This window comes from Caretta caretta, chromosome 1 (assembly GCF_965140235.1).
Source record: "Caretta caretta isolate rCarCar2 chromosome 1, rCarCar1.hap1, whole genome shotgun sequence".
Lineage (NCBI taxonomy): Eukaryota > Metazoa > Chordata > Testudines > Cheloniidae > Caretta > Caretta caretta.
The window spans coordinates 6,246,395-6,273,509 of NC_134206.1; the positions used below are offsets into that span (position 1 = coordinate 6,246,395).

Genomic DNA, 27,115 nt, shown 5'->3' on the forward strand with positions numbered 1-27,115 from the left:
TGCTAATGACAGGCCTCATCACCAAGGGATGTTGGGACACGTTCAGGTTCTCCACCCAGTGCCCCAAATCTGAGAGCTGAAATCTCTCTAAGGCACTTAGCTATGACCTCAACTATTGTAGTGTCCAAGTGCCTCTCAATCTCTAACATATTTATCAGAACAACACCCCATGCAGTACGGCAGTGTTATTAACAGCACTGGGCAGTGTATCCCTATCTATAGATGATGAATCAAAAATCCTAGTTATTACTTTGAGGGTTGACAGGTTCTTGACCCAAGATCAGGCCCACTATTATTAAAATTATTAAATAGCTGGGGACTGTGACATGCACAGGTGCGACACTCGCATGACAGGAACTCTTTTATATTTACAAATAAATATTTATTAATACATTTGGCAAAGTCACACACACTGTAACTCAGTAAGTTGGACAGAGATAATACAGAAAGTACATCTGAACATCCATACTCACACCATCCCTCGCAGAACAACCTGAAATGTTAGCCATCAACTTCTGTTCCCTCCCAAGGGCTACATCGCTCTCTCCTACTGCCCTGGTATGCCACTTTTCTAATATGTTATTCTGACATTACCATGTCTAATACGTATTCAGTAGGGGTTTCTCCCCTCTTCCTTATTTGTATTTCCTCCCTTTACCAATGTTAAGGGGTCCTTCTTTTAAAGGTTAGTGTATTTATAATTTCACCCCATTATCATACATTTCATTTTGATGCCATGGCACTCGTCCAATTGGATGTTCCATCCCAAAACCTTGCAGAAGCTGGTGTTGGTTCATGTACTGATGTTGTCATGGACAAAATTCCCCCCTACACTCCACTTCCAGTTCCCCACAATTTATGAGTTACTGAAGTTTATATATGCCAAAGTTCGTAGGTCTCAAGCCTCATGCTAACTGCTGAAGGCAATATCTCACATGATACAAACCTGTAAATTCCTTGCATTACTGCTGATTATAATGAAGCAGAATATAATGCAAAGCAGTGAATATAATAGAGGTAAGCTGTCCCCCTGGGCTACAGCAAATCCCCAAACCAGAAGGCACGTATTATGATCACCTGGTCTGACTAATTCTAGAGACAAGCCAGAGACCTGCCCCACAACAGTCCTAAAGCAGAGCTGTTAGAACAAGATTTATCTCCTCCTGCCGTGATTTAACAATTTTCAGTGCTGGAGAATCTACCACGGCACTTGGTAAATTGTTGCAATTACACTCACTGTTAAAAAATTACACCTTAGTTCCAGTCTGAATGTGTCTAGCTTCAGCTTCCAGCCATTGGATCCTGTTATAACTTTTGCTGCTAGATTGAAGGGCCCGTTGTTAAACATGTGTTCCTCATGCAGGTACTTACAGACTGTGACCAAGTCACCCCTTCACCTTCTCTTCATTAAGGTTCTTGAGTGAGCTGTAGCTCACAAAAGCTTATGCTCAAATAAATTTGCTAGTCTCTAAGGTGCCACAAGTCCTCCTTTTCTTTTTCTCTTTAAGGCAGCTTTTCTAATCCTTTAATCATTCTTGTGGTTCACTCCAATTTATCAACATACTTCTTCAACTGTAGACAGCAGAAGTAGATGAGGGGGAGGGATAGCTCAGTGGTTTGAGCATTGGCTGCTAAACCCAGGGTTGTGAGTTCAATCCTTGAGGGGGCCATTTTGGGATCTGGGGCAAAAATTGAGGATTGGTCCTGCTTTGAGCAGGGGGTTGGACTAGATGACCTCCTGAGTTCCCGTCCAACCCTGATATTCTATGATTCTATGACACAGGATCCCAGCAGTGCAAAATAAGGAATAACCTCTCTACTCCTACTCAAGATTCCCCTGGTTGTACATCCTGGATTGCACTAGGTTTTTTAGATGAAACATCGCACTGGGAGCTCATATTCAACTGATTATGACCCCCAAATCTTTTTCAGAGTCACTGCTTCCCAGGATTGGGTCCCCCATCCAGTAAGGATGGCCTGCATCCCTTGTTCCTAGATGTAAACATTTACAATGAGCCGTATTAAAACACATGTTGCTGTGACACACAGGGACAAAGTGAGTTTCCCAAGGTCACAGAAGAATTCCTTGAGTGAGCTTGGACTGAAGACAGTTCTTCTGAATCCCAGGCTAGGCTTTTAACCACTGAACCATCCTTCCTCTCTGGGACTGGTGGCTGGGGAGAGAGCAGCTGGCAGCTCAACATGCTGAGATTACCATAAACTCAGAGAATTAAACTTCTGTGACATCACCAAACAGGAACCCCAAAACAATTCCTTTTCCAGACAATAACACTGAGTCATGCTTTTCTGCTGACTCTATCGAGGGACAAATCCATCAGCCGGGGCACAGAGTGGGGTTACAGTGGACAAGCAACTCCACATGAGCTCCCAGTGTGATGCAAAATGAGCTATTTTGACCCTTAGGGATATAGGCCTGCAAGGGACCTCCTGGCATTTGGTCCAGTGCATAAACCTGTCAAACTCCTTTTCAAACCAGCTAGATTGTTTGCCCCCCACTGTTCCTCTTGGGCAGCTGTTCCAGAGCCTCCCTCCTCTGATGGTCAGAAACCTCCTTCTCCTTCCAAGCCTCCGTTTGCTCCTGGTCAGTTTGTCCCCATTTGTTCTTGTGCAAGCACTATCCTCTAGCTTCAGGAGCTCATCTCCCTCCCCGGTGTTTACCACCACTCTGATCCCCACTCAGCCTGCATTGTGGTAGGCTAAACCAGCCAAGTTGTTCAAGTCTTCTTGTAAGACAGGATCTCCACTGTGCTGACCATCCTAGGAGCCCTTCTCTGAACTTCTGAATTCTTCTTTCTGGAATACGACTTACCAGAATTTTACACAGTGTGCCAGAGGAGGTGTGACGTTATTGACACAAACTTTTGACTGTATAGATCATTGTTGCAACCAAGGTCCTATAGTGGCACCAAAACTTGGACAAAGGAGGTCAAATAAGGTGTATATAAAAAGGTTGTAATTTGCTGGTTATGATTATGCTGCCTGTATGTGTGTATCATTTTGTATTTGAAGTTATGAATATTAGCTAGGTACTTGTATCTCAATATGTTTGATTCTAAAAAGCATCAGTGAAGCATTTGGTTAGCTTCTTGATTTTGTCTCCCTTTACCAGTGCTGGAGCTGGGTGATGAAGTGACCCTTCACTTGATGAACACCCTGATTATCTTTGCACAAAGGTGTTTGCTTTTCAAGCTGTACACAATTGGATTAATCAGGGGTGGGACTAGCAAGGAAAAGTATCCCAGGAAAACCTGAAGTAAGGGAGAAGAGCCCTTCCCGAATCTGTGTATCACAGACAGGCCAATCTCTGGTATGTAGAAGAGCAGGACGGCACAGAGGTGGGAGATACAGGTGTTCAAGGCCCTGAGGCACTCTTTGGAGGACGCGACACTCAGCACTGTTTTGAGGATCATTATGTAAGAGAGCAAGATGAGCAGCGAGTCCAACCCCATTATTAGGAGTTTAGCTAACAAGCCATAGATGCTGTTGATACTGATATCCGAACAAGCCATCTTCATGACGTCCTGGAACAGGCAGTAGGAATGGGAGAGGACATTGGTGCGACAGTATCGGAACCGTTTCAGGAACAAGGGGAGTGGGAATACTATGACCATCCCTCTTAGCACAAACACCAGTCCCATCTTGGGTATTCTTGGCAGGGTTATGATGGAGGCATATCTCAGTGGATTACAAATAGCAATGAAGCGGTCAAAGGCCATCAACAAGAGCACGGCGGACTCAAAGCATTGAAGCGAGTGGATGAAGAACAGCTGGGCAAAACAGGCATTGAGGCTGATCTCCCTAGAGTTAAACAGGTATATGCCCAGTATCGTTGGTATGGTGGCTATGGATATGCCAAGCTCTGTGACGGCCAACATGGAAAGGAAAATGTACATGGGCTCATGGAGGCTTGGTTCAGTTTTTATAGTGAACAGAATGACTAAATTTTCTACTATTGAAATAACATACATGAAGCAGAAGGGGATAGAGATCCAGAGATGCATGTCTTCCTGCTCAGGTAGCCCAGTCAGAAGGAACACTGCAAATTGAAATTTGGTGTCATTGACAGCTGACATAATGTACTGTGAAGGTCCGGAGAGTTTTCAGCTTTCCTTCCTAAAAGAAAAAAGAACAGGAGACTAGATGATATTTAATGATAAATCTTTCTGGTCTCAATGCAAGTCTATAGGTGCCCAGTAGCTCAAGGTAGATCAGCAAAAATATACTCTTGGATTTACACCAATGATAGGAAGATAGATATTGCCAGATTGGATCAGATCAAGCCCTGCAATGGGCAGCTATGAGATAACCTACTTCAAGGGAAAGTTTCCTGGAGACACAGAGTAGTTAGACATATTCTGTGGTGTAAATCAGGAAGGTGTATAGCCCTACTAAGACTTCTTTTAAAAAATCCTTCCTATTGTAATTGAATTTTTTGTTTACCCATAGAAACATTCAATCCCTCTTTGAATCAGGCTAAGATCTTGGCCCCATCAATATCTTGTAGTTGTTAAGTTCCACAGCCTTTTTGAAAACTGTAATTTTAAAGTGATGACCTTCACAGACACACCCTGTCTGGCCCTCCACTTCTGAGTGTGGCCCATTGTAGCTTGACATGTGGTAAACACACGGCAAACGCATGCTGAAAGTGATCAGACCCTGCACTGAAGCTGTTTCATTGCACCAGTAATAATAGTATTTATTTTCCCCACTCCTGAGAGTCCAAATTATACCACTGCCTCTTTCCAGAACATGGCATTAATATTTAGGGCCAGAATCTTAATTCAGTAATATTGACTCCAGATTCAAGTGTGTCTCTCCAGATTTACATATGTGAATTCAATCCAAACCAGGCTGTGTTAACTTTCCCTTACCAAATCCTCCCGGAGATACACTCTGACCCCCAAGAATCCCTCCAAGAGAAGCTGAAGTTCTTTGCCTCTCCGTTCTTGACTCAATCCAGAGAGGTCGATCATCCTACGGACTTCTCTTCATCCTCACATGAACCTCATCCTCTCCCCATGCAACAGTCTGTAGATATTTGGTAAGTTACAAGCCAACACAGACAGTTACTTCAGCTGGGTGAGAGAGGGGTTGGTGTCACAAATGGGTGAAGAGTACAAACACTGGTGTTGCACTAATGTGCCGTTGAGTGTACAAATTCCTTCAGCAGTGCTCCTGTAACAGGTGATTAGTGTGAATTACTTATGACCACTATTACACTCCCCTTTCCCGCACCTCAATTCTACTCTTTTCTGAATCACTGACCGGTGGTTCTTTTCTCTAGTAACTTTTAGGAAAGACTTGTACAGGTATTGCAGAGGGATTGTGTTCATGACCCTGAATGTAAGAGTTAGAAACAACTTCTGGTCAGTTACCAGGAGACAGTATCATACAACTGTTCACTGAACAAAGAGTTAACAGCACAAACCCATTGCACACAGTATGTGGAGTACTTTTGACATACTTATCATAGAATCATAGAATCATAGAATATAAGGGTTGGAAGGGACCCCAGAAGGTCATCTAGTCCAACCCCCTGCTCGAAGCAGGACCAATTCCCAGTTAAATCATCCCAGCCAGGGCTTTGTCAAGCCTGACCTTAAAAACCTCTAAGGAAGGAGATTCTACTTTCTAAAGCCCAAACTGTTAAGCAGTAAAGTTACCTCTGCTCCCTCCTGCAAAGATTCCAGTGACGCTGCTGCTGGCTTTCGACATACATTCATGTCATGAAAGTTTTCTTTGTAATAATGTATTACAATGAAAAGTTTTGGCATAATATTCATACATCTGTACTTTAGTACGCACATGTGAACCACAGGCGCTGAACCCACCAGGACCTGCTTAGCAAGCACAGTCAACCTGCAGTGTGTTGTAGCCCAGGACCCAGTCTGAGGGTGGGAGAATCATGGGATTCCACCCTATGGGAGGGAAGACTATGAGGCCTGACATCTGGCAGAGATGCAGGTAGCCCTGTAATCCTGAGCAGTGTCTATAGGGCAGAAGTGCTGGAGACCTCAGCCAGTCAGGAAATACAAATATTCCCTACCGGACTACTTACCACAAAGCAACGCAGCTCGGAATTCCTACGTTTCCAATCAAGCGAGAGAATAAACCCTTTGAAAATGCATTTGCTGATTAAATTTCCAGGAGAAAATAAACTGGAGACAATTTGGGAACTAGTCATTGATATTCTGTGGGGTTTCTTCTTGCTCAGCCCATGGCAATGTCAGGTCCAGAGCTCATAGCACCTCTAGAAATGAATCACCCCGGCAGCTCAGCTGAGTCCTCTGCCACAGCACAGAACATCTGCAAATGGAAACAGCTTCCAGCTTTTTTCCCTTCATATCACATTTTAAAGATAGTGAAACCAGCCAACGTACCCAATTCCTGCTCAACATGGAGTGGCTGACATCAGAAGTCTTCACCCTTAAGGACAAGGAGTCATTGGATAGGTTACACAGGCAGCAGCTAGTAACTGTTCAGATAGGGAGGCAAGTGTCTTTATGAAGCGTGCTGGCACATTTCCTTGGGGGCCACTTGGCCATCAGGGAACTTCAGCTGCTTGGCTTCGTGTGCACCAGGTTTAGCCCCGTCACAGCCAATGGCAAACTGCTGGAGGCCAAATCACAGGGGATGCGTAATCATGCTACCGAAGAGGACTTGGCTTGTCATCACTCTTTGTATAATTCCAGTTAGTCACAGGGCTACTTTGAAGGCGTTCAAGTGGTAACAATGACGCTGTCACAGCTGTGATTTTGCTGCAATAAAATAAAATATAAAAATAATAATAATTAATAATATAGGACCATATTTCTCCTTGGCAGCCCCCTGTCTTGCATTACAAACCCAGGGTGCAGGCCAGGGAAGGGAAATTCCACAAGTCTCTGTAATGATGCTCCCTTTGGTGGGACACTACTGGGAGTATCAATTCAGGATAAATTGCTTAGAGCAGGGCAGTTACAGCCCAAAACTGGAGTCCCTTTCCTAAATAAGGCACACCAAACCAGCCAAAGAGAGAGGACTTTAGTTTTACCCCACTGGGTAACGAGAAGTTATACAAGCAATTCCCTTAGACACTCCTGTTCCCTTGTATCACCACCAGCACCACTCCTTTTGGGGATGAATGGTTATGAAAACCAATACCCCAGTAAAAGAAAAAAGGTTCCTCTGATCCCAAAGAACCAAGCCCCAGACGCAGGTCAATATACAAGTCAGATCTTACCCACAAATCACACTGTTGCCAATTCTTTAGAATCTAAAATCTAAAGGTTTATGCATAAAAAGAAAGGAATATAGATTAGAGCAAAAACTGGTGAAAGGAATCAACGCCATACAGTAATGGCAAAGTTCTTGGTTCAGGTTTGTAGCAGTGGTGGAATAAACTGCAGGTTCAAATCAAGTCTCTGGAGTACATCCACAGCTGGGATGGGTCATTCAGTGCTTTGTTTAGAGCTTCAGTTTGTAGCAAAGTTCCTCCAGAGGTAAGAAGCAGGACTGAAGTCAAAATGGAGATGATTCAGCTGCCTTTTATAGTCCTTTGACATGTGGCCTGTGCTTCCTTTGTTTCAAACACAAGCTACCCATCACATGGCACAGAAAAATCTTAAGAGTTCTGTCAATAGGCATGTCCCTGCATGTCTTACTGAGTTACAAGATGTATCTGCCTTCTCTCAATGGGTCAATTGTACAGCCGATGGTCCTTAATGGGCCATCAAGCAGGCTATGCAGAGCTGACACCAATTTCTCTGGGGTGTCACACAGAAGCATTTTCATTTGGGTCAAACATTTTCGGTAGGTGTAAAAATCTCTCTGTTTTCCAACCCAGCTGTATCTCAAATTATGAGCCTCTGTCACTCATGCTACACGTCCACATCCCTAGGTGGCAGCACTAACCCCAATCTGCCTCCCACACAGAGCAGCCCCTGGATGTCTGCTATGGTATCTATGCTAGCTCTGTAACAGAGGGATCCCCTGGAAAAGGCTTGTCTGCAGCACCCCACCCATCAGTGGAAAAATGTAAGAACATAAGTCCATATTGGGTCTCAACAATGCTCCATCTAGCCCAGTGTCCTGTCTTCAAACAGGGGACAGTGCAGATGCTTCAGAAGGAAAAAAACAAAATGGGGCAATTATTGAGTCATTCATCACCTTTCCTCTGCTCCCACCTTCTGGCAGCCAGAGGTTTAGAGACACCCAAAGCATGGGGTGTGTCCCTGAGCATCTTGTCTAATAGATATTGATGGTCCTATCCTCCATGAACTTATCTACTTCTTTTTTTTTGGATAGTTATACTTTTGGCCTTCACAACATCTTCTGGCAAACAGTTCCAAAGGGTGACTGTGCATTCTGAGAAAAAGTACTTTCTTTTGTTTGTTTTAAACCTGCTGCCTAGTAACATCATTGGTTGACACTTAGTTCGTGTGAAGGGGTAAACAACACTCCCTTATTCACTATCTCCACACCACTCATGATTCTATGGACTTCTGCCATACCCCCCTGTAGCCATTTCTTTTCCAAGATCAACAGCCCCAGTCTTTTTAATCTCTCTTCATATGAAAGCTCTTCCATACCCCTAAACATTTTTGTTGCCATTCTCTGTACTTTTTCCAATTCATAGAATCATAGAAGATTAGGGGTAGAAGAGACCTCTAGAGACCTCAGGAGGTCATCTAGACCAACCTCATGCTCAAAGCAGGACCAACACCAATTAAATCATCCCAGCCAAGGCTTTGTCAAGCTGAGTCTTAAAAACCTCTAGGATGGAGATTCCACCACCTCCCTAGGTAACCCATTCCAGTGCTTCACCATGCTCCTCATGAAATAGTGTTTCCTAATATCCAACCTAGACCTCCCGCACTGTAACTTGAGACCATTGCTCCTTGTTCTGTCATCTGCCACCACTGAGAACAGCCGAGCTCCTTCCTCTTTGGAACCCCCCCTTCAGGTAGTTGAAGGCTGCTATCAAATCCCCCCTCACTCTTCTCTTCTGCAGACTAAATGAGCCCATTTCCCTCAGCCTCTCCTCGTAAGTCATGTGCCCCAGCCCCCCTAACTAATTTTGTTGCCCTCCGTTGGACTTTCTACAATATATATTTTTGAGATGGTGCAACTGGAACTGCATACAGTATTCCAGATTTGGGCATACTACGGATTGATATAGTGGCATTATGATCTTTTCTATTTTATTATCAACTGCTTTCCTAACGATTTCCAGCATTATGTCTGCATTTTTGAATGCACTTGCACATTAAGTGGATGTTTTCAGAGAACTATGCACAATGACTCCAAGATCTCTTTCTTGAGTGATAACAGCTAATTTAGACCCCATCATTTTATATGTATAGTTGGGATTATGTTTGCCAATATGCATTACTTTGCACCTATCAACACTGAAGTCCATCTGCCATTTTGTTGCCCAGTCACCCAGTTTGGAGAGCTCCTTTTGTAGCGCTTCGTACTCTGCCTGGGACTTAAATACCATGAGTAGTTTTGTATCGTCTGCAAATTTTGCCACCTCACTGTTTACCCCTATTTCCAGATCATTTATCAATATGTTGAACATCACAGGTCCCAGTACAGACCCCTGCAGACACCACAATATACCTCTCTCCCTTCTGAAAACTGACCATTTATTCCTAACCTTTGTTTCATATTTTTAACCAGTTACTGATCCAGAAGAGGACCTTCCTTCTTGTCCCATGACAGGTTACTTTCCCTAAGAGCCTTTGGTGAGGGACCTTGTCAAAGACTTGCTGAAAGTCCAAGTACACTATGTTGGGATGGTGCCAAATTGGTGTGATTTACTGAATGAATGATGTGAGCATAACGTGATATGGCTTAAACATGTCTGGGAGGCTGCAGAGGATCTTGGGAGCAAGGTCACTTTAAGCAGAAGCAAGTGTGATAAAGGACCGTCACAGTCTGTATGTATGATTGAGATTGAACCTATTGGTCGGTAAATATGGGCCCATGGAAAAGTAAATATCACATGTATAAAGTTCCAGCATGGAGCACAAACTGACCTGGTCATAATCACACAGAAACATCACACAGAGAGCCAGAGTGAATGACTGATGAGTGAGTAAACTTGGTATGATCTTTGGTTGGTACTCCCCCATTCCCTTCTAAAATGCTAATTAGGTAAAAATTAGTAACCACATGCCCACTGGACATGCCTGCACCCCCAGCATGCTTGGCCCCTGTCCCCAGCAGCCAAGTCCAGACAGGGAGAGAGCCCTGCCCAACTGCCAGGGAGAGCAGCCAAACCAGCAGGGGAAATGCACAGGGAAAGGACTGAGCCCCCCTTTCCCCCATCCCATAGGTAACATGAGGTGGGGAGAGTAGGGATGGTTGGATAGGTGGCAGGGGGACCCCAAAAGGGTGGTCAGGGGGTGGGGAGCAGGGGTGTTTGAATAGGATGCAGGTGTCCCTCGGGCAATCAGGGGTGGGGAGCGGGGGGGGGGGTTGGATAGGGGTGGAGGTTCTGGGGGGGCTGGATATGGGGCAGGGGCCAGGCCACGCCTCACTGTTTGAGGAGGCAAAGCCTACCCCATCCTTCCCTACCTGGCCCTCCATACAATTTCTGTACCCGATGTGGCCGTAGGGCCAAAAAGTTTGATCACCCCTGGTTTAGAAGAACAGACAAGGAGAAGAGAAGCCTTCTGTAAATTGGTAACCACCTTCTCTGTTTGCAAGGCAGGGACTGTGTGTGGCCAGCACAGTAACTGCTTACATATGTTTGTGAAAAAGAGGTCCACTTAGGAGAATGTATAGCTCTTAATGTATAGCTTTGTCTAACATAGGAGCATTGTGCTTGATATAACTCTTTACTACTTATTTAATTCCTTCTTGATGTCACCAAGCCCTATTCAACAAGTATGAGTCACACACACACACCCCAAAAAATATGAGATTGGTTTAAAGATAATGACTTCTAGATATATACATATATGAGTTTCTTTTTCATTTGACTTTGGTTTTTGAGCCCTTGGGGGGCACCTAATTCAGGTTTTTTAGCTTTTCTGCAACACATTTTTAAAAGAAACTTTGTAAAGAAAACTGAGTGCTGAGATTCCCATGCAGTCCCTTAATTCCAGAAATTGGGGCTTTAGGAAAAAAACAGGAACTAGTACAAGACTCCCAATAAAATCCCAAGGGGGATTCTGTTGGCCGTATCTCAAGTGGTGCAGCCACAAATGAAGGCACTGAGGGTTAGTTAGTGAACATTTCATTCATCAGTGAGAGAGACACTTTCCCCTCTGCACTGGGGTACAGAGCCCCCAGGCATCAGACATGAACATGCCAGGTAAGCAAGGCCATGCACATTCTTATTAAAAATGAGTGTAACCCATGCCCAGTTCCAAATACCTGCTGCTTGTTCTCTGTTGGACATTAACAACCCCCCACCCAGATCTAGCTACCCCCAAACTTGGTGATGTTGGAAATTTGGATGCAGGTATGAGGTATCCCCAATGCTGGAGCAGCTATCACTGTTCATGGAGCAGGTGGGGGTCAGGACCTGACCGAGGAGCAGCCCAGCAGGGCTCTGTTTGGACAGACAATGCTCTCCAGATCCTTTGCTCTCTGAAACCATGTCCTGATTCCCCCACCTAACTGCTGAGCTGCAGGAGAGGCTCAGAACTTCCTCTTCAAAGGGTGCTGTGCTGATTTTTTCTTTTGTATGGTGGGAATTGAGCAGCAACTACCATTTCATCTGAAGTAAATGAAGCCAAATGGCTACATCAAGAATAACAGTATTTATTGAAGCAATGCCTCCTTCCTATTTATAAATTGGGCAGTAGGTAGTGATATGAGCCATAATAAAACACCTGTGGCTGACACACAGAGGGACTAAGTGAATTGCCCCAGGAGAAGTCTGTGGAACACCATGGACCTGAAGCCAGTTCTTCTGAGTCCCAGGCCAGCACTGTAACCCCTGAACCATCTTTCCTTTCTGGGGTGACTGGCTGGGGAGGAGGCAATTGGCAGCTCGGCATGCTGCGATTAGCAGAAACTCAGGGAATTAAACTCCTGTGAAATCACTAAACAGGAGCCCAAGAGCAATTCCTTTCCCAGATGATAACGCTAAGTCATGCTTTCTCCTGCATCTATTGAGGGGAAAATCCATCGGCCAGGGCCCAGAGCAGGGTCATAGTGGACAAGCAACTCCACATGAGCTCCCAGTGTGATGCAAAATGAGCTAATGTGACCCAAAGGGACATAGGCCTGGAGGAGACCTCCTGGATCAGTGAGTCCAGTCCTCTGCTATGACAGGTGTCCCCATCATATCACCCAGTGCATAAACCTGTATAAATAGGGTCTAAATGAGTTTTCTCCTCACAGCTATCTGGGAGGGGGAGATACTTCAGGAGCAAACTGTATTTACACAAACACACCTATTCTGCCTAGGTATCCAGCAGATAGAGTGGTGTTGGTCAAAGTGATCAACTTTGGCTGGTGTTGGGTTACTAATCACTATAGTACTGAATTCAGGGTAGTGAAATGCTGTTATCAGTGTTGCTGTCTTTACTGTATGAATAAAGGGGAGCAAAACTGTGCTTAACCTGTCCCAAATGATGGGGTCACCCTCAGCTGAAAGGACCTGATTAAGCCAGGGGCTCAAATGCCAGAGCTCTGTGAAAGTAGGTGGGCTGGGGACAGGTATCCCAGAAAGAAGGTGTGGACTCTCCTTAAGGGTGCCAAGTCTAGTTCAATTTCTTCCTCCCCACTCTTCAAAGGTAGAGCAAAATAGGGTCCATTAGGAGCCTTTGTTATTTTAAGTGCTCAAATGAGAGCTGAAATCAGTTGTGGTGGGACAGCCCAGCCTGCTACAAGCTGAAAATATCTAAGAGCCAACCATCACTAAGGGCTTGTCTACACTGGCAAGTTACTGTGCTAAAACTTTCTCACTCAGGAGTGTGAAAAATCATCCCCATGAGAGCAGCAAGTTTCAGTGCAACGACTTGCCAGTGAAGACAGGCTCCTGGCACTGGGAAGTATGCCCGCTGTCGAGGTACAAACAGAGGTGCCGAGGAGAGATCCATGGCCTCAGTCTATTACCAGGACTCCTGTGTGTCAGACCATTACTCACACATGCAGTTCTGCACTGCCACAGTGGGGAGTGGGCTGAGCACGGGTGCTGTGTACAGAGCCATCAACAGTAGGGGTCAGGTGCCTGGATGGATACTCCTTGGGATTCTGCATTAATTATATCTCTGACATGACTCAGTCACAAGCACCTGGCTGAGGGCATAGGGGAAGAGTGGGGGTCCATGCCTCTTCAATAGCCCCTGTCAAAAGTTGGTGCAGCCCCCATGGATCACGGAGCACCCAGAGCACTCAGGAAAAGCAAGGACTGTGACATTTTCATGGCCCTTGAATGTTTAACCAGAGATGGGACAGTGACAGGTCAGGTGTAATGGGAAACAACATCTACATCCCTTCGATTTATTGTCTGTATCAACAGGAATTCTGAGGTGAAGCAGCCAACAATATGGCTCTTTATGTGCCCACATCCCACTGGCCCCTGGCTTTCCATTAACACAATCACTTTGTAAATGTTACTGTCTGCCTTTGTCTCCTTCCCCCAGTGCCCTGTCCTTCCTCACCAGCCCCTCTCCAATTCTTCCAGGCATTATACCCTACCTGAACCTCTCTCTACAGAGTGGAGAACAGTAGTTTGTGTCATCTTGGATATACAGATCCAGGATATAATATGTGGCTGTGACATGAGTTTTTCATTTCCCATGTCACCAGCTCTGAAGCCAGGTAATGAACTGAACCTTCACTTGATGAACACCCTGATTATCCTTGCATGAAGGTGTTTGCTTTTCAAGCTGTACACAACTGGGTTCATCAGGGAAGGGACCAGCAGAAAGATGTAGCCCAGGAGAATCTGAAGTAAGGGAGAAGATCTCTTCCCAAATCTGTGTATCACAGGCAGGCCGATCTCTGGTGAGTAGAAGAGCAGGACAGCGCAGAGGTGTGAAATGCAGGTGTTCAGGGCCCTGAGGCACTCTGCATGGGACACGATGCTAAGCACTGTTTTGAGGATCATCATGTAAGAGAGGAAGATGAACAGTGAGTCCAACCCCATCGTTCAGAGTTTAGCAAACAATCCATAGATGCTGTTGTCAAGGTTCCTTCCCCACTCTGAACTCTACGGTACCGATGTGGGGACCTGCATGAAAACCTCCTAAGCTTACTTTTACTATCTTAGGTTAGCTTGTCTCCTCACTGGTCATTTTGGTCAGGTGCCAGCGAGGTTACCTTTAGCTTCTTAACCCTTTACAGGTGAAAGGATTTTTCCTCTGGCCAGGAGGGATTTTAAAGGGGTTTACCCTTCCCTTTATATTTATGACACGCCCTGCAAATCTCAGCTAGGGTGAAACGCTGGCTGGGATGTCTTCCTGGAGCGCTTGGAAAAAACAGAGTTAATAAGACACATGCACCTCTAAATATACTACCAAGTACATAAAGATTAACAATATTTTCCACATCTCAAGGACGATTTTAACCAGTTGATTCTGGGAAACTTTCACAGGAGAGTACATCAGCCACTTTGTTAGAATTTCCTGAGATGTGTTGGATGTCGAAATCAATCTTGGAGAGCTAAACTCCACCGAAGAAGTTTTTTGTGATTTCTCTTGGCGGTATGAAGCCACCATAGCACAGCATGGTCGGTTTGCAGGTGGAAACGCCATCCCCAAACATATGGGCATAGCTTTTCCAGAGCGTGGACAATGGCGTAACATTCTTTTTCCCTGACTGACCAGTTGCTTTCCCTCTCAGACAGTTTTTTGCTGAGAAACACTACAGGGTGGAATTCCTGATCAGGTCCTTCCTGCATTAAAACTGCTCCCACACCACGCTCGGACGCATCTGTGGTTACTAGGAACGGTTTGTCAAAGTCTGGGGCCCTTAGTACAGGGTCAGACATGAGTGTTGCTTTAAGCTGGTTAAATGCCTTCTGACACTTTTCGGTCCACTGAACGGCACTTGGCTGTTTCTTTTTGGTTAGGTCTGTCAGTGGGGTGGCAATTTGGCTGCATTGCGGTACAAATCACCTGTAATAACCGGCCAAGCCTAAGAAGGATTGAACCTGTTTCTTTGACCTTGGGACAGGCCACTTTTGGATAGCATCCACTTTGGCCTGTAGGGGGTTGATAGTTCCTTGACCCACCTGGTGTCCAAGGTAAGTCACTCTGTTTAGGCCTATTTGACACTTCTTAGCCTTAAGAGTTAGTCCTGCCTCCCTTATGTGCTCAAAGATTTTTTTGTAGATGTCCAAGGTGTTCTGCCCAGGAATCCGAAAGTATGGCCTCATCGTCAAGGTAGGTGACTGCATATTCTCCTAATCCCGCTAGGGGATCATCTACAAGTCTTTGGAAGGTGGCGGGTGCATTCCACAGCCCGAAAGGGAGTACATTAAATTCATACAGCCCGAGACGTGTGGTGAAGACTGACCTTTCCTTGGCGGATTCATCTAGCAGTACCTGCCAGTACCCGTTGGTTAAATCCAAGGTAGAGATGAACTGGGCCCGTCCCAGTTTCTCTAATAGTTCATCTGTGCGTGGCATTGGATAGTTGTCTGGGCGAGTTACAGCATTTAGCTTACGGTAGTCCACGCAAAAACGTATCTCCCCATCTGGTTTGGGAACTAGAACCACTGGAGATGCCCATGCACTTCCAGAGGGGCGGATTACACTCATCTGTAACATATCCTGGATCTCCCATTCTACAGCAGTTTTAGCTTGAGGAGACACCCGGTAAGGTTGGCCTTTAATTGGGCGAGCATTACCTGTGTAAATGGAGTGGTATGCCCGTTCAGTCAGTCCTGGGGTGGCTGAGAACATCGGCACGTAGCTAGTGCACAGCTCCTTGATCTGCTGTCATTGGATATGCCCAAGGGTCATGGAGAGGTTCCCCTCTTCTACACCACCAGCACTTTTCCATTTGTAGTAGACACCTTCAGGCCACTCAGCGTCATCTCCTCCCTAAGCTGTAAACTGACAAACCTTTAACTCTCTGGAATAAAAGGATTGAAAGGATTAACATGGTACACTTTCGGTTGGAGGTGGGGAATGCTATGAGATAATTAACAGCTCCCAGGGGCTCCTGGACTATGAATGGCCCTTCCCACGATTCTTCCATTTTATGGACCTGGAGTGCCTTTAAGACCATGACTTGGTCCCCTACTTTGAAGGAACGCTCTCTGGCATGTTTATCATACCAGGCTTTTTGCTCTTTTTTAGCATCCTGCAATTTTTCTTTAGCTAGGGCTAAAGAGGTTCAGAGGGTATTTTTTAGGTTGGTTACAAAGTCCAGAATGTTCATTCCTGCAGAGGGTGTAAACCCCTCCCATTGCTGCTTCACCAACTGTAATGGCCCCTTAACCTCGCGGCCATATACAAGTTCAAATGGTCAAAACCCTACACTGGGATGTGGTTCAGCTCTGTCGGCAAAGAGCAACTGCTGCAACACTAGGTCCCAATCATTGGAGTGCTCATTTATGAATTTATGTACCATGGCCCCCAAAGTTCCATTAAACTTCTCCACCATGCCATTTGTTTGATGGTGGTAAGGAGTGGCAACCAAGTGATTCACCCCATGAGCTTCCCAAAGGTTTTCCATGGTTCCTGCCAGGAAATTAGTCCCTGCATCTGTGAGGATGTCGGAGGGCCAACCTACCCTGGCAAAAAGGTCTGCTAGTGCCTGGCACACACTTTTATCCCTGGGGTTTCTTAGAGCTACTGCTTCCGGCCATCGGGTGGCAAAATCCATGAAAGTCAGTACGGACTGCTTTTCTCTGGGTGTCTTTTTTGGAAAACGACCCAGAATATCCACAGCTACTCGCTGAAATGGAACTTCGATGATGGGGAGTGGCTGGAGAGGGGCTTTGACCTGGTCTTGGGGTTTTCCCACTCTTTGGCATACTTCACAAGACCAGACATAGGTAGAAACATCCTTTCCCATTCCCTCCCAGCTTAGGTTAAAACTTCCCCAAGGTACAAACTATTTTACCCTTTGCCCTTGGACTTCCACTGCCACCACTAAACGTTTATCTGGCTTAATTTTTATTAGGAAAGTGTTGTTTCCAAATGTCTTTCCCCCAAAAATCCTCCCAACCCTTGCACCCCACTTCCTGGGGAAGGTTTGGTAAAAATCCTCACCAATTTGCATAGGTGACCACAGACCCAAACCCTTGGATCTTAAGAACAATGAAAAAGCATTCAGTTTCTGAAACGAAGGATTTTAATAGAAGTAAAAAGTAAAAAAGAATCACCTCTGTAAAATCAGGATGGTAAATACCTTACAGGGTAATTAGATTCAAAATATAGAGAGTCCCTCTAGGCAAAACCTTAAGTTACAAAAAGACACACAGACAGGAATAGTCATTCTATTCAGCACAGTTCTTTTCTCAGCCATTTAAAGAAACCATAATCTAACACATACCTAGCTAGATTACTTACTAAAAGTTCTAAGCCTCCATTCCTGTTCTGTCCCCGACAAAAGCATCACACAGATAGACACAGACCCTTTGTTTTTCTCCCTCCTCCCAGCTTTTGAAAGTATCTTGTCTCCTCATTGGTCATTTTGGTCAGGTGACAGCGAGGTTATCCTAGCCTCTTAATCCATTACAGGTGAAAGGATTTTTCCTCTGGCCAGGAGGGATTTTAAAGGTGTTTACCCTTCCCTTTATATTTATGACAGCTGTTGACACTGATATCCGAACAAGTCCTCTTCATGACCTCCTGGTGCAGGCAGTAGGAATGGGAGAGGACATTGGCATGACAGTATTGGAAATGATCCAGGAACAAGGGCAGTGGGAGTACTATAGCCACACCTCTTAGCACACACACCAGTCCCATCTTGGGTATTCTCGGCAGGGTTACGATGGAAGCATATCTCAGTGGGTTACATATAGCGACGAAGTGATCAAAGGCCATCAACAAGAGCACAGAGGATTCATTGCATTGAAGTGAGTGGATGAAGAAGAGCTGGGCAAAACTAGCATCAAGGCCGATCTCCCTAGAATTAAACAAGAATATCCCCAGCGTTGTTGGTATGGTGGCTATCGATAAGCCAAGCTCTGTTATGGCCAACATGGAAAGGAAAATGTACATGGCCTCATGTAGGCTTGGATCTGTTTTTTATAATGAACCGAATGACTGAAGCACTTAGAGGAGAGGAAAGTGATCAGGAACAGTCAGAATGGATTCACCAAGGGCAAGTCATGCCTAACTAATCTAATGGCCTTCTATGATGAGATAACTGGCTCTGTGGATAAGGGGAAAGCAGTGGATGTGTTGTTCCTTGACTTTAGCAAAGCTTTTGTTCAGTGAACAGTTGGATGATACTCTCTCCTGGTAACTGATCAGAAGCTGTTTCTAACATTTACAGTCAAGATTGTGCGCACAATAACTCTGCAAAACCTGTACAACACTTCTGAAAAAGCCATGAGAGAGCAGAAGCACTGGTCAGTATTCCAACAAAGAGTAGACCTGAGGTGCAGGAAAGTGGAGTGTAATGGTGGTTGTAAGTAATTCACACTCATCACCTGTTTCAGGAGCATGGCTGAAGTAACTTGTACACTCAACTGCACATTAGTGCAACACCAGTATTTGCATTATTCACCCATTTATGGTGCCAGTCCCTCCCTCACCCAGCTGAAGTCACTGTCTGTGTTAGCTTGTAACATGCCAAATACCCTTGCATGGAGAGAGGATGCAGGTCTTGTGAGGGTGAAGAGAAGCTTCTTTTAGAGGAATTCTTGGGGATCAGAGTATATCACCAGTAGGATTTTGTTAGGGAAAGTTCTTACAGGCTGGTTCTCATTGAATTTACACATGTAAATCTGGAGTGATGCCGTTGAAGTCAATGTTATTGAATTAAACACCTGCCGCTAAGAATTTATCCTATGAGCTGGAAAGAGGTAGTGGCATAATTTGGACCCTCAGGACAGGGGAAAATAAATAGGATAGTTAATGGGGCAATGAAACACTTTTAGAAATAGCTTCAATGCTGGACAGATAAATACAATGACCTTTTTCAGCATGCATTAGCCATGTGTTTACCACATGTCAATACACAATGGACCACACTCGGAAGTGGAGGGACAGAAAGAGTGTCTGTGTGAAGGTCACAATTTTAAAACTACACACTTCTCAAACAGGCTGCAGAATTCACAGATACAAGATACTGATGGGGCCAAGAGCTTAGCAGGATTCAAAGCGGGACTGGATGTGTCTATGGGTAACCAGAAAATTCAATTACAGTAGTAGAGATTTTTTTTTTAAAAAAAAGATCTTGTTATGGGCTATATACTTTCCTGATTTACACCACAAAATATGTCTAACTAGTGGGTGTCAGGGGGAAACTTTCCCTAGGAGCAGGTTATCTCATAGTTTCCCATTGCAGAGGTTCTTCCACCTTCCCCTGAAGCACCTGGAATTGGCCACCGGACACTGGACTAAATGAACTACTGTTCTGATCCATTCTGGGAGTGTCTTTCTTTCTATCAGTGGTGTAAATCCAAGAGTATGTTTTTGCTGATCTACCTTGAACTCCTGGGCATCTCTTGACTTGCATTGAGAACAGAAAGATGTTTCTTTAAATATCATCTAATCTCCTTTTCTTTTTCTTTTTAGGAAGAAAAGTGGAAAACTCCTAAGGCCTGTCCAGTACATTATGTCATCTGTCAATGACACCAAGTTCCTATTTTCAGTGTTCCTTCTGACTGGGCTACCTGGGCAGGAAGATTTCCATCACTGGATCTCTATCTCCTTCTGCTTCATGCATGTTATTTCAATAGTAGGAAATTCAGTCATAGAATCATAGAGTATCAGGGTTGGAAGGGACCTCAGGAGGTCATCTAGTCCAACCCCCTGATCAAAGCAGGACCAATCCCCAACTAAATCATACCAGCCAGGGCTTTGTCAAGCCAGACCTTAAAAACTTTTAAGGAAGGAGATTCCACCACCTCCCTAGGGAACACATTCCAGTGTTTCACCACCCTCCTAGTGAAAAAGTTTTTCCTAATATCCAACCTAAACCTCCCCCACTGAAACTTGAGACCATTACTCCTTGTTCTGTCATCTGCTACCACTGGGAACAGTCTAGATCCATCCTCTTTGGAACCCCCTTTCAGGTAGCTGAAAGCAGCTATCAAATCCCCCCTCATTCTTGTCTTCCGCAGACTAAACAATCCCAGTTCCCAAAACTGGACACACTACTCCAGATGAGGCTTCACCAAGGTTGAATAGAGGGGAATGATCACGTCCCTCGATCTGCTGGCAATGACCCTACTTATACATCCCAAAATGCCATTGGCCTTCTTGGCAACAAGGGCACATTGTTGATTCATATCCAGCTTCTCGTCCACTGTAACCCCTAGGTCCTTTTCTGCAGAACTGCTGCCGAGCCATTCGGTCCCTAGTCTCTAGCGGTGCATGGGATTCTTGCATCCTAAGTGCAGGACTCTGCACTTGTCCTTGTTGAACCTCATCAGATTTCTTTTGGCCCAAGATTCTAATTTGTCTAGGTCCCTCTGTGTCCTATCCCTACTCTCCAGTGTATCTACCTCTCTTCCCAGTTTAGTGTCATCTACAAACCTGCTGACGGTGCAATCCATGCCATCCTCCAGATCATTTATGAAGATATTGAACAAAACCAGCCTGAGGACCGACCCTTGGGGCACTCCACTTGATACCAGCTGCCAACTAGACATGGAGCCATTGATCACTACCTATTGAGCCCGACAATCTAGCCAACTTTCTATCCACCTTATAGTCCATTCATCCAGCCAATAATTCTTTAACTTGCTGGCAAGAATTCTGTGGGAGACAGTGTCAAAATAGCACAAACCCATTGCAAACATTATGTGGAGTATTTCCGAAACACTTTCTAAAGCCAAAGCCATTAAGCAGTAAAGTTACCACTGCTCCTTTCTGCAGAGATTCCAGCAACTCTACTGCTGGCTTTCGATATACAGGCATGTCATGAAAGTTTTGTTTGTAATATTGTCTTACAGTGAAAAGTTTTGGTATAATATTTCCACATCTGTACTTTAGTACTCACATGACAACCACAGTTGCTGAACCCACTCAGACCTGCTCGGCAGCACAGTTGACCTGCATTTGTAACCCAGGGCCCTGTGAGAGGGCAGGGTATGAGGCCTGACATCTGGCATTCACAGACCAGAGAGGGGGCAGAGTTGCAGGTAGCCCTGTAACTCTTAGAGGTCTCTACAGAGCAGAAATGCTGGAGCCCTCAGCCAGTGAGGAAATAGAAATATGCCCTAGCAGACCAGTTACCACAAAGCAACGCAGCTCTGAATTGCTGTGTACACAATCAAGCCAGAGTGTAAACCCTCTGAAAATGCATTTGCTAATTAAATGTTCAGGAGCAAATAAACCTGAGGCAATTTGGGAAATAGTCACTGAAATTCCGTGGGGCTTCTTCTCACTCAGACCTTGGCAGTATCGGGCCCAGAACACATAGCACCTCTAGAAATGGCACCCCCTCTCACTGAGTCTCCCTGACAGCACAGTTGAGTCCTCTGCCTTTGCACAGAACATCTGCAAATGGAAACAGCTTCCAGCCTTTCCCCTCCACTTCACATTTTAAAGATAGTGAAACCTGCCAACGTACCCAATTCCTGCTAGAAGGGGAGCCACTGACATCAGAGGTCTTCAGCCTGAGAGCAAGTTGTCATCAGAGAGGATTCACAGGCATCAGCTAGTATCTGTTCAGATAGGGTGGCAAGTGTTTTTATGAAGCATGCCTGCACATTCCCTTGGGGTCCACTTGGCCATCAGGGAATCTCAGCTTCTCGGCTTCATGTGCACCAGCTTTAACCCCATCACAGCCAATGGTAAACTCCAGGAGGCCAAATCACAAGGGATTCGTGCTGATCCTGCCCAACCTGACTTAAGTGCCAGCCCAGCTGCAGGCTCTATTCCTGGAATCCAGGCTTGTCATCACTGTTCATATGGCGCCGATTAGTCACATGGCTTCCTAGGGGGCAGCCGAATGATTCCAATGAGGCTGTCAGAGCTGCGATCATGCTGAAATAAAATAAAATAATAATAATATAATATAGGACCAGATTTCTCCCCGTCAGCCTCCTTTTCTGCATTACAAACCCAGGGTGCAGGCCAGAGAAATGAAGGGAGATTCCACAAGGGTCCCCACATAAAAATTTCCCTCAGTTCTTTCAGTAGGGGAGGACCCTTCCCTTCTCCGTGAGGAACAAGGAATAAGAATGAGGATTTTGGAGGGGCGTGTGGGAGTGTCACGGGGATGCCGGGAGTTTCTGCACAGTCACTAGACCTGTGTTTCCAAGTCATTGCAAAGAATGGACTAACAGACACAGGAGCCTCATCTTAGATGGTCTGGCTGGCAGAAAGCAGTCTGAGGGCAAAGGTTAGCTTCACACCTTGACCCTGTGACACACTGAGCACAGAGCACTGTGGTGACAGGGCCCAGGCTCACATGGGTTTCAGCAAGAGTTGCTTCCACAAGAAAGGGGCAAACAGACGGAAAGATGCTCTGAGAGACACAGGGAAACAAGGCTGTGTCGAGGCAGGAGTGTAGCCATGGGTGGACCCCATCTATTTATCATCCAAGCCCAATCCACCAGCTGGGACTCCCGATTCCAGCTTGGTGCCCAGTTGTATCCCTGTCCAGCTGGTGCGGAGCGCTGATTCCTTGGTCTCTTGCCCCAGATGGGGGTGTGCCTTGTGAGGGTGGGTTTGGGTGAGTAGTAGATCAGCCACTAGTCCTGGGCCAATGGTGTCACCCTGCTCCGTTCCACCCACCTGCCTCTCCTGTGGTGAAGTGAGGTCTGGATGCAGGGGATTGCCCCTCTCCCCACACCCGACTGCCGGAGAGCGGCTCAGGGCACTGGAATAGCACTGAGTTTAGGAATGGGGCAATCTCAGAATCACTGGGTGGGGAAGCAGAATAAGCCCCCACTGCCTGACCGCATTCCTGGACCCCACTCCCCTAAGATGAGTGCTGGGTGGAAACCCCTTCACCCTTGACCCCGCTTCCCCAGCAGGAGGAGGGCTGCAGAAGGGAAGGAGAGGAAGCCTCAGTTTTCCTGGCTGAGCCAAGGCCACACAGACCCCTAATCTGCCTCAGGAGATGTGGCTCCTGAAAGCCGTTTCTCTAGCTTCAGAGCAAAGCCTGCCTAATTTAGCTATGTGATCAGGGCCGGATTAACTCTTCTGGGGGCCCAGGGCTATTAGAGTTTGTGGGCCCCCCTTGGCTCCGGTGGACAAAGATGAGGGGTTCAGGTGTGGGAGGGGGCTACGGGTTGAGGCTGGAGGTGGGTGCAGGAGAGGGTGAGGGCTCCAGTTGTGGGTGTGGGCTCTGGGGTGGGTGTGAGGATGAGGTGTTTGGAGTGCAGGAGGGGGCTCAGGGCTGGTGGTTGGTGTGGGGGTCTGGGAGGGAGTTAGGGTTCAGGAGCAGACCGGGGATTGGGGTGCAGGACCTGGGCAGGAGTAAGAGTGCGCAAGGGGGCTTAGGGCTGGGGTGCTCGGTACTGACCTGGGGTAGGTCCCATTTGGTGGGGGGTGCAGGTGGGTCCACACGGCCCTGCGCTTGCCTGCAGGCACCAACCCCTGCAGCTTTGGAAGTAGCTTCTTGACGCTTGCAGTGACACGGCTGTAGTCGGGAGGCGGGGGACGGCAGCTCCCTGTTGTTCTTTCCCATCTTCTGGGAAACAGAGGCTAAGGACTCCACACCTTCCCATCATGGCTAGTAGCCATGGATGGACCCCTCCCCCATGAATGTATGCAGTTCTTTTTTGAACCTTGTTATAGTCTTGGCCTTCACAACATCCTCTGGCAAGGAGTTCCACAGATTCAATGTGCGTTGTGTGAAGAAATACTTCTTTTATTTGTTTTAAACCTACTGCCTATTATTTTCATTTGGTGGCCCCTAGTTCTTGTGTTATGAGACGTAGTAAACAACACTTCCTTCTTTACTTTCTCCACACCAGTCATGACTTTACATACCTCAATCATATTTCCCCTTAGTTGTCTCTTCTCCAAGATAAAAATATACGTTTCCAAGTTACATCCTTCTGGGAAGCCAAGGAGAACTTGGGATCCATTTTAGTTCCCCCATGTCTCTGAGAGCATCTTCCAATCTGTTTACCTCTTTCTTGTGGAAGGAGCATTTGCTGAAACCTGTGTGAGCCTTGTACCCAACCATTGTTCCTCTCTGGGGCTGAGTCATGTTTTCTCCTGACTCTACTGAAGGACAAATCCACCGGCCAGGCCACAGAGCAGGGCCATATTGGACAAGCAACTCCACATGAGCTCCCAGTGTGACTCAAAATGGGCTAATGTGACCAATATGAACATAGGCCTGGAAAGACATCCTGGGTCAGTGTGCCTGGTCCTCTCTTATGGCAGGTGACCCAGGCATATCAACCTGTGAATAAGCCTGTGTACGCAGTGAGTTCTCCCCTGACAGCTATCCAGGAGGGGAGAGACTTCAGGAGCAACCTTTATTTTCATAAACACACTTATTCTGCCTAGGTAGGTATAGAGTGGAGATCAGTAACTCACGTCATCTCAGATGTAAGGGTCCAGAATGGAACAGGTGGCTCATGGTTTTCTTCTCCCATGCCACTGGAGCCAGGTGGTGAACTGACCCTTCACTTGATGAACAGCTTGATTATCCTCGCACGAAGGTGTTTGCATCTCACGCTGTACACTATTGGGTTCATCAGTGGTGGGAGAAGCAGGGACATGTAGCCCAGGAGAATCTGAAGCAAGGGAGAAGAGCCCTTCCCAAATCTGTGTATCACAGACAAGCTGATCTCTGGTGTGTAGAAGAGCAGGAGGGCGCAGAGATGGGAGACGCAGGTGTTCAGGGCCCTCAGGCACTCCTCGTGGGACGCGATGTTCAGCACTGTTTTGAGGATCATCACATAAGAGAGGAAAATAAGCAGTGAGTCCAACCCCATCTGGAAGAGTTTAGTAAACAATCCATAGATGCTGTGGACTGTGATATCCGAACAAGCCATCTTCATGACCTCCTGGTACAGGCAGTAGGAATGGGAGAGAACATTGGCATGACAGTATTGGAACCGTTTTAGGAGAAAGGGAAGTGGAAGTATTAGGACCATTGCTCTTAGCACAGACACCAGTCCCATCTTGGCTATTCTCGGCAGGGTTAAGATGGAGGTATATCTCAGAGGGCTATGGATCGCAATGAAGCGGTCAAAGGCCATCAACAACAGCATAGAGGATTCAATGTATTGAAGCAAATGGATGAAGAAGAGTTGGGCTAAACAGGCATCGAGGCTAATCTCCCTTGAGTTAAACAAATATATGCCCAGTATCGTCGGTATGGTGGTTATCGAAATGCCAAGGTCTGTGATGGCCAACATGGAAAGGAAAATGTACATGGGCTCATGGAGGGCTGGATCTGTTTTTATAATGAACAGAATGACTGAATTTCCTACTGTGGAAATAACACACATGAAGCAGAAGGGGATAGAGATCCAGAGATGTGTATCTTCATGAACCGGTAGCCCAGTGAGAAGGAATATTACAGATTTTATTTCGGTGTCATTGACAGCTGACATAATGTACTGCGCAACTCCGAGGAATTCTGAAATGCCCTTCCTAAAAGAAAAGTAAGAGGAGTTTAGATGATATTAGCAAGAAATCATTCTGCCTTCAATGCATGTCTATGGACTCAGAGAACTCAAGGTAGATAAGCAAAAACATACTGTTGGATTTACATGGTTCTGATTAGTCAGACTGGATCAGACTTGTAGTCCACATCCCCCAGTAGCCAGTTGCCATGTCCAGATGCTTCAAAGGAGGTGGAAGAAGCCCTGAAATAGGCAGCGATGAGATAACCTGTTCCCAGGGAGTTTCCCCCTGACACCCACAAGTTAGACATGTTTTGTAGTGTAAATCAGGAAGGTTTAGAGCCTCCTCAAAACCTTTTTAAAACAATCCTGTCTACTGTAATTGGATTTTCTGGTTACTCAGTCCCTCTTTGAATCCTGCTAAGCTCTTGGCCCCATTGATATCTTGTGGCTGTGAATTCCACAGCCTACTTGCACACTGTATTATTTAACCATTGTGACCTTAGAATATACAAACATAAGAACGGCCATATTGAGTAAGAGAAAAGGTCCATCTAGCCCAGGATCCTGTCTTCTACAGTAGCTTATGCCTGATGCCCCAGAGGGAATGAACAGAACAGATCATCATCGAGTGATCCATTGTCCATGAATTTATGTAGTTCTCTTTTGAACCCTGTTACACCCTTCACACAGACACCCTTTCTCACCCTGCACTTCTGAGTGTGGCCCCTTGTATCATGGCATCTGTGTAAATACATGGTAAGTGCATGGTGAAAACAGTCATTGGATTTATCTATCCTGCACTGAAGCTATTTTTAAATGTGTTTTATAGCTTCATTATGTGAATTCTTTTCTTCTGTGCTCCTGACAGTCTAGGTTATGCAACTGCCTCTTTCCAGGATATGGGATAAATTTTTAGGGTCAGGTCCTTAATTCAATAACAGTGATATCAACAGCTCATGCCACACTTTCATGTGTAAATTTAATCAGAACTGGGCTTTCAACTCACCCTTACCAAAAGCTTCCAGTGATACACTCTAAACCCCAAGAATCCCTCCAAGAGAAGCTGAAGGGCATTGCCTGGCCAATGTTGATGGAATCCAGAGACTTCGATCATCCTACAGGCTTCTCTTTATCCCCCCGGGACCTGCATCCTCTCCCCATGCAACGGTCTGTAGATATTTGGAAAATTACAACCTGACACTGACAGTTATTTCAGCTGGGCAGCAGAGGAGTTGGCATCACAAATGGGTCAATCCTGCAAACCCTGGTATTGCACTTATATCCACTTGTGTGTACAAGTTACTTCAGTCATGCTCATGTAATTGGTGACTGGGGTCAATTACATACAACTACTATACCACTCCCCTTCCCTGCACCTCAGCTAAACTCTTTGTTGAAACACAGACCAGCGGTTCTGGTATCTCATGACTTTCTAGAAAGTCTTGCACAAGCCTTGGAGAGGTATTGAGTGCA

General features: G+C 45.9%; 2 protein-coding genes across 2 annotated transcripts; both read right to left on the bottom strand.

Moving 5' to 3' along the window:
- Window positions 1-3,158: 3,158 nt before the first annotated feature.
- On the bottom strand, window positions 3,159-4,094 carry LOC125633324 (olfactory receptor 51G2-like). Its single transcript, XM_048842444.2, has one exon. The coding sequence runs from the start codon at window positions 4,092-4,094 to the stop codon at window positions 3,159-3,161; it is 936 nt and encodes a 311-aa protein (XP_048698401.1).
- Window positions 4,095-24,691: 20,597 nt separating this feature from the next.
- LOC125633222 (olfactory receptor 51G2-like) lies at window positions 24,692-25,627 on the bottom strand. Its single transcript, XM_048842217.2, has one exon. The coding sequence runs from the start codon at window positions 25,625-25,627 to the stop codon at window positions 24,692-24,694; it is 936 nt and encodes a 311-aa protein (XP_048698174.2).
- Window positions 25,628-27,115: the final 1,488 nt, after the last annotated feature.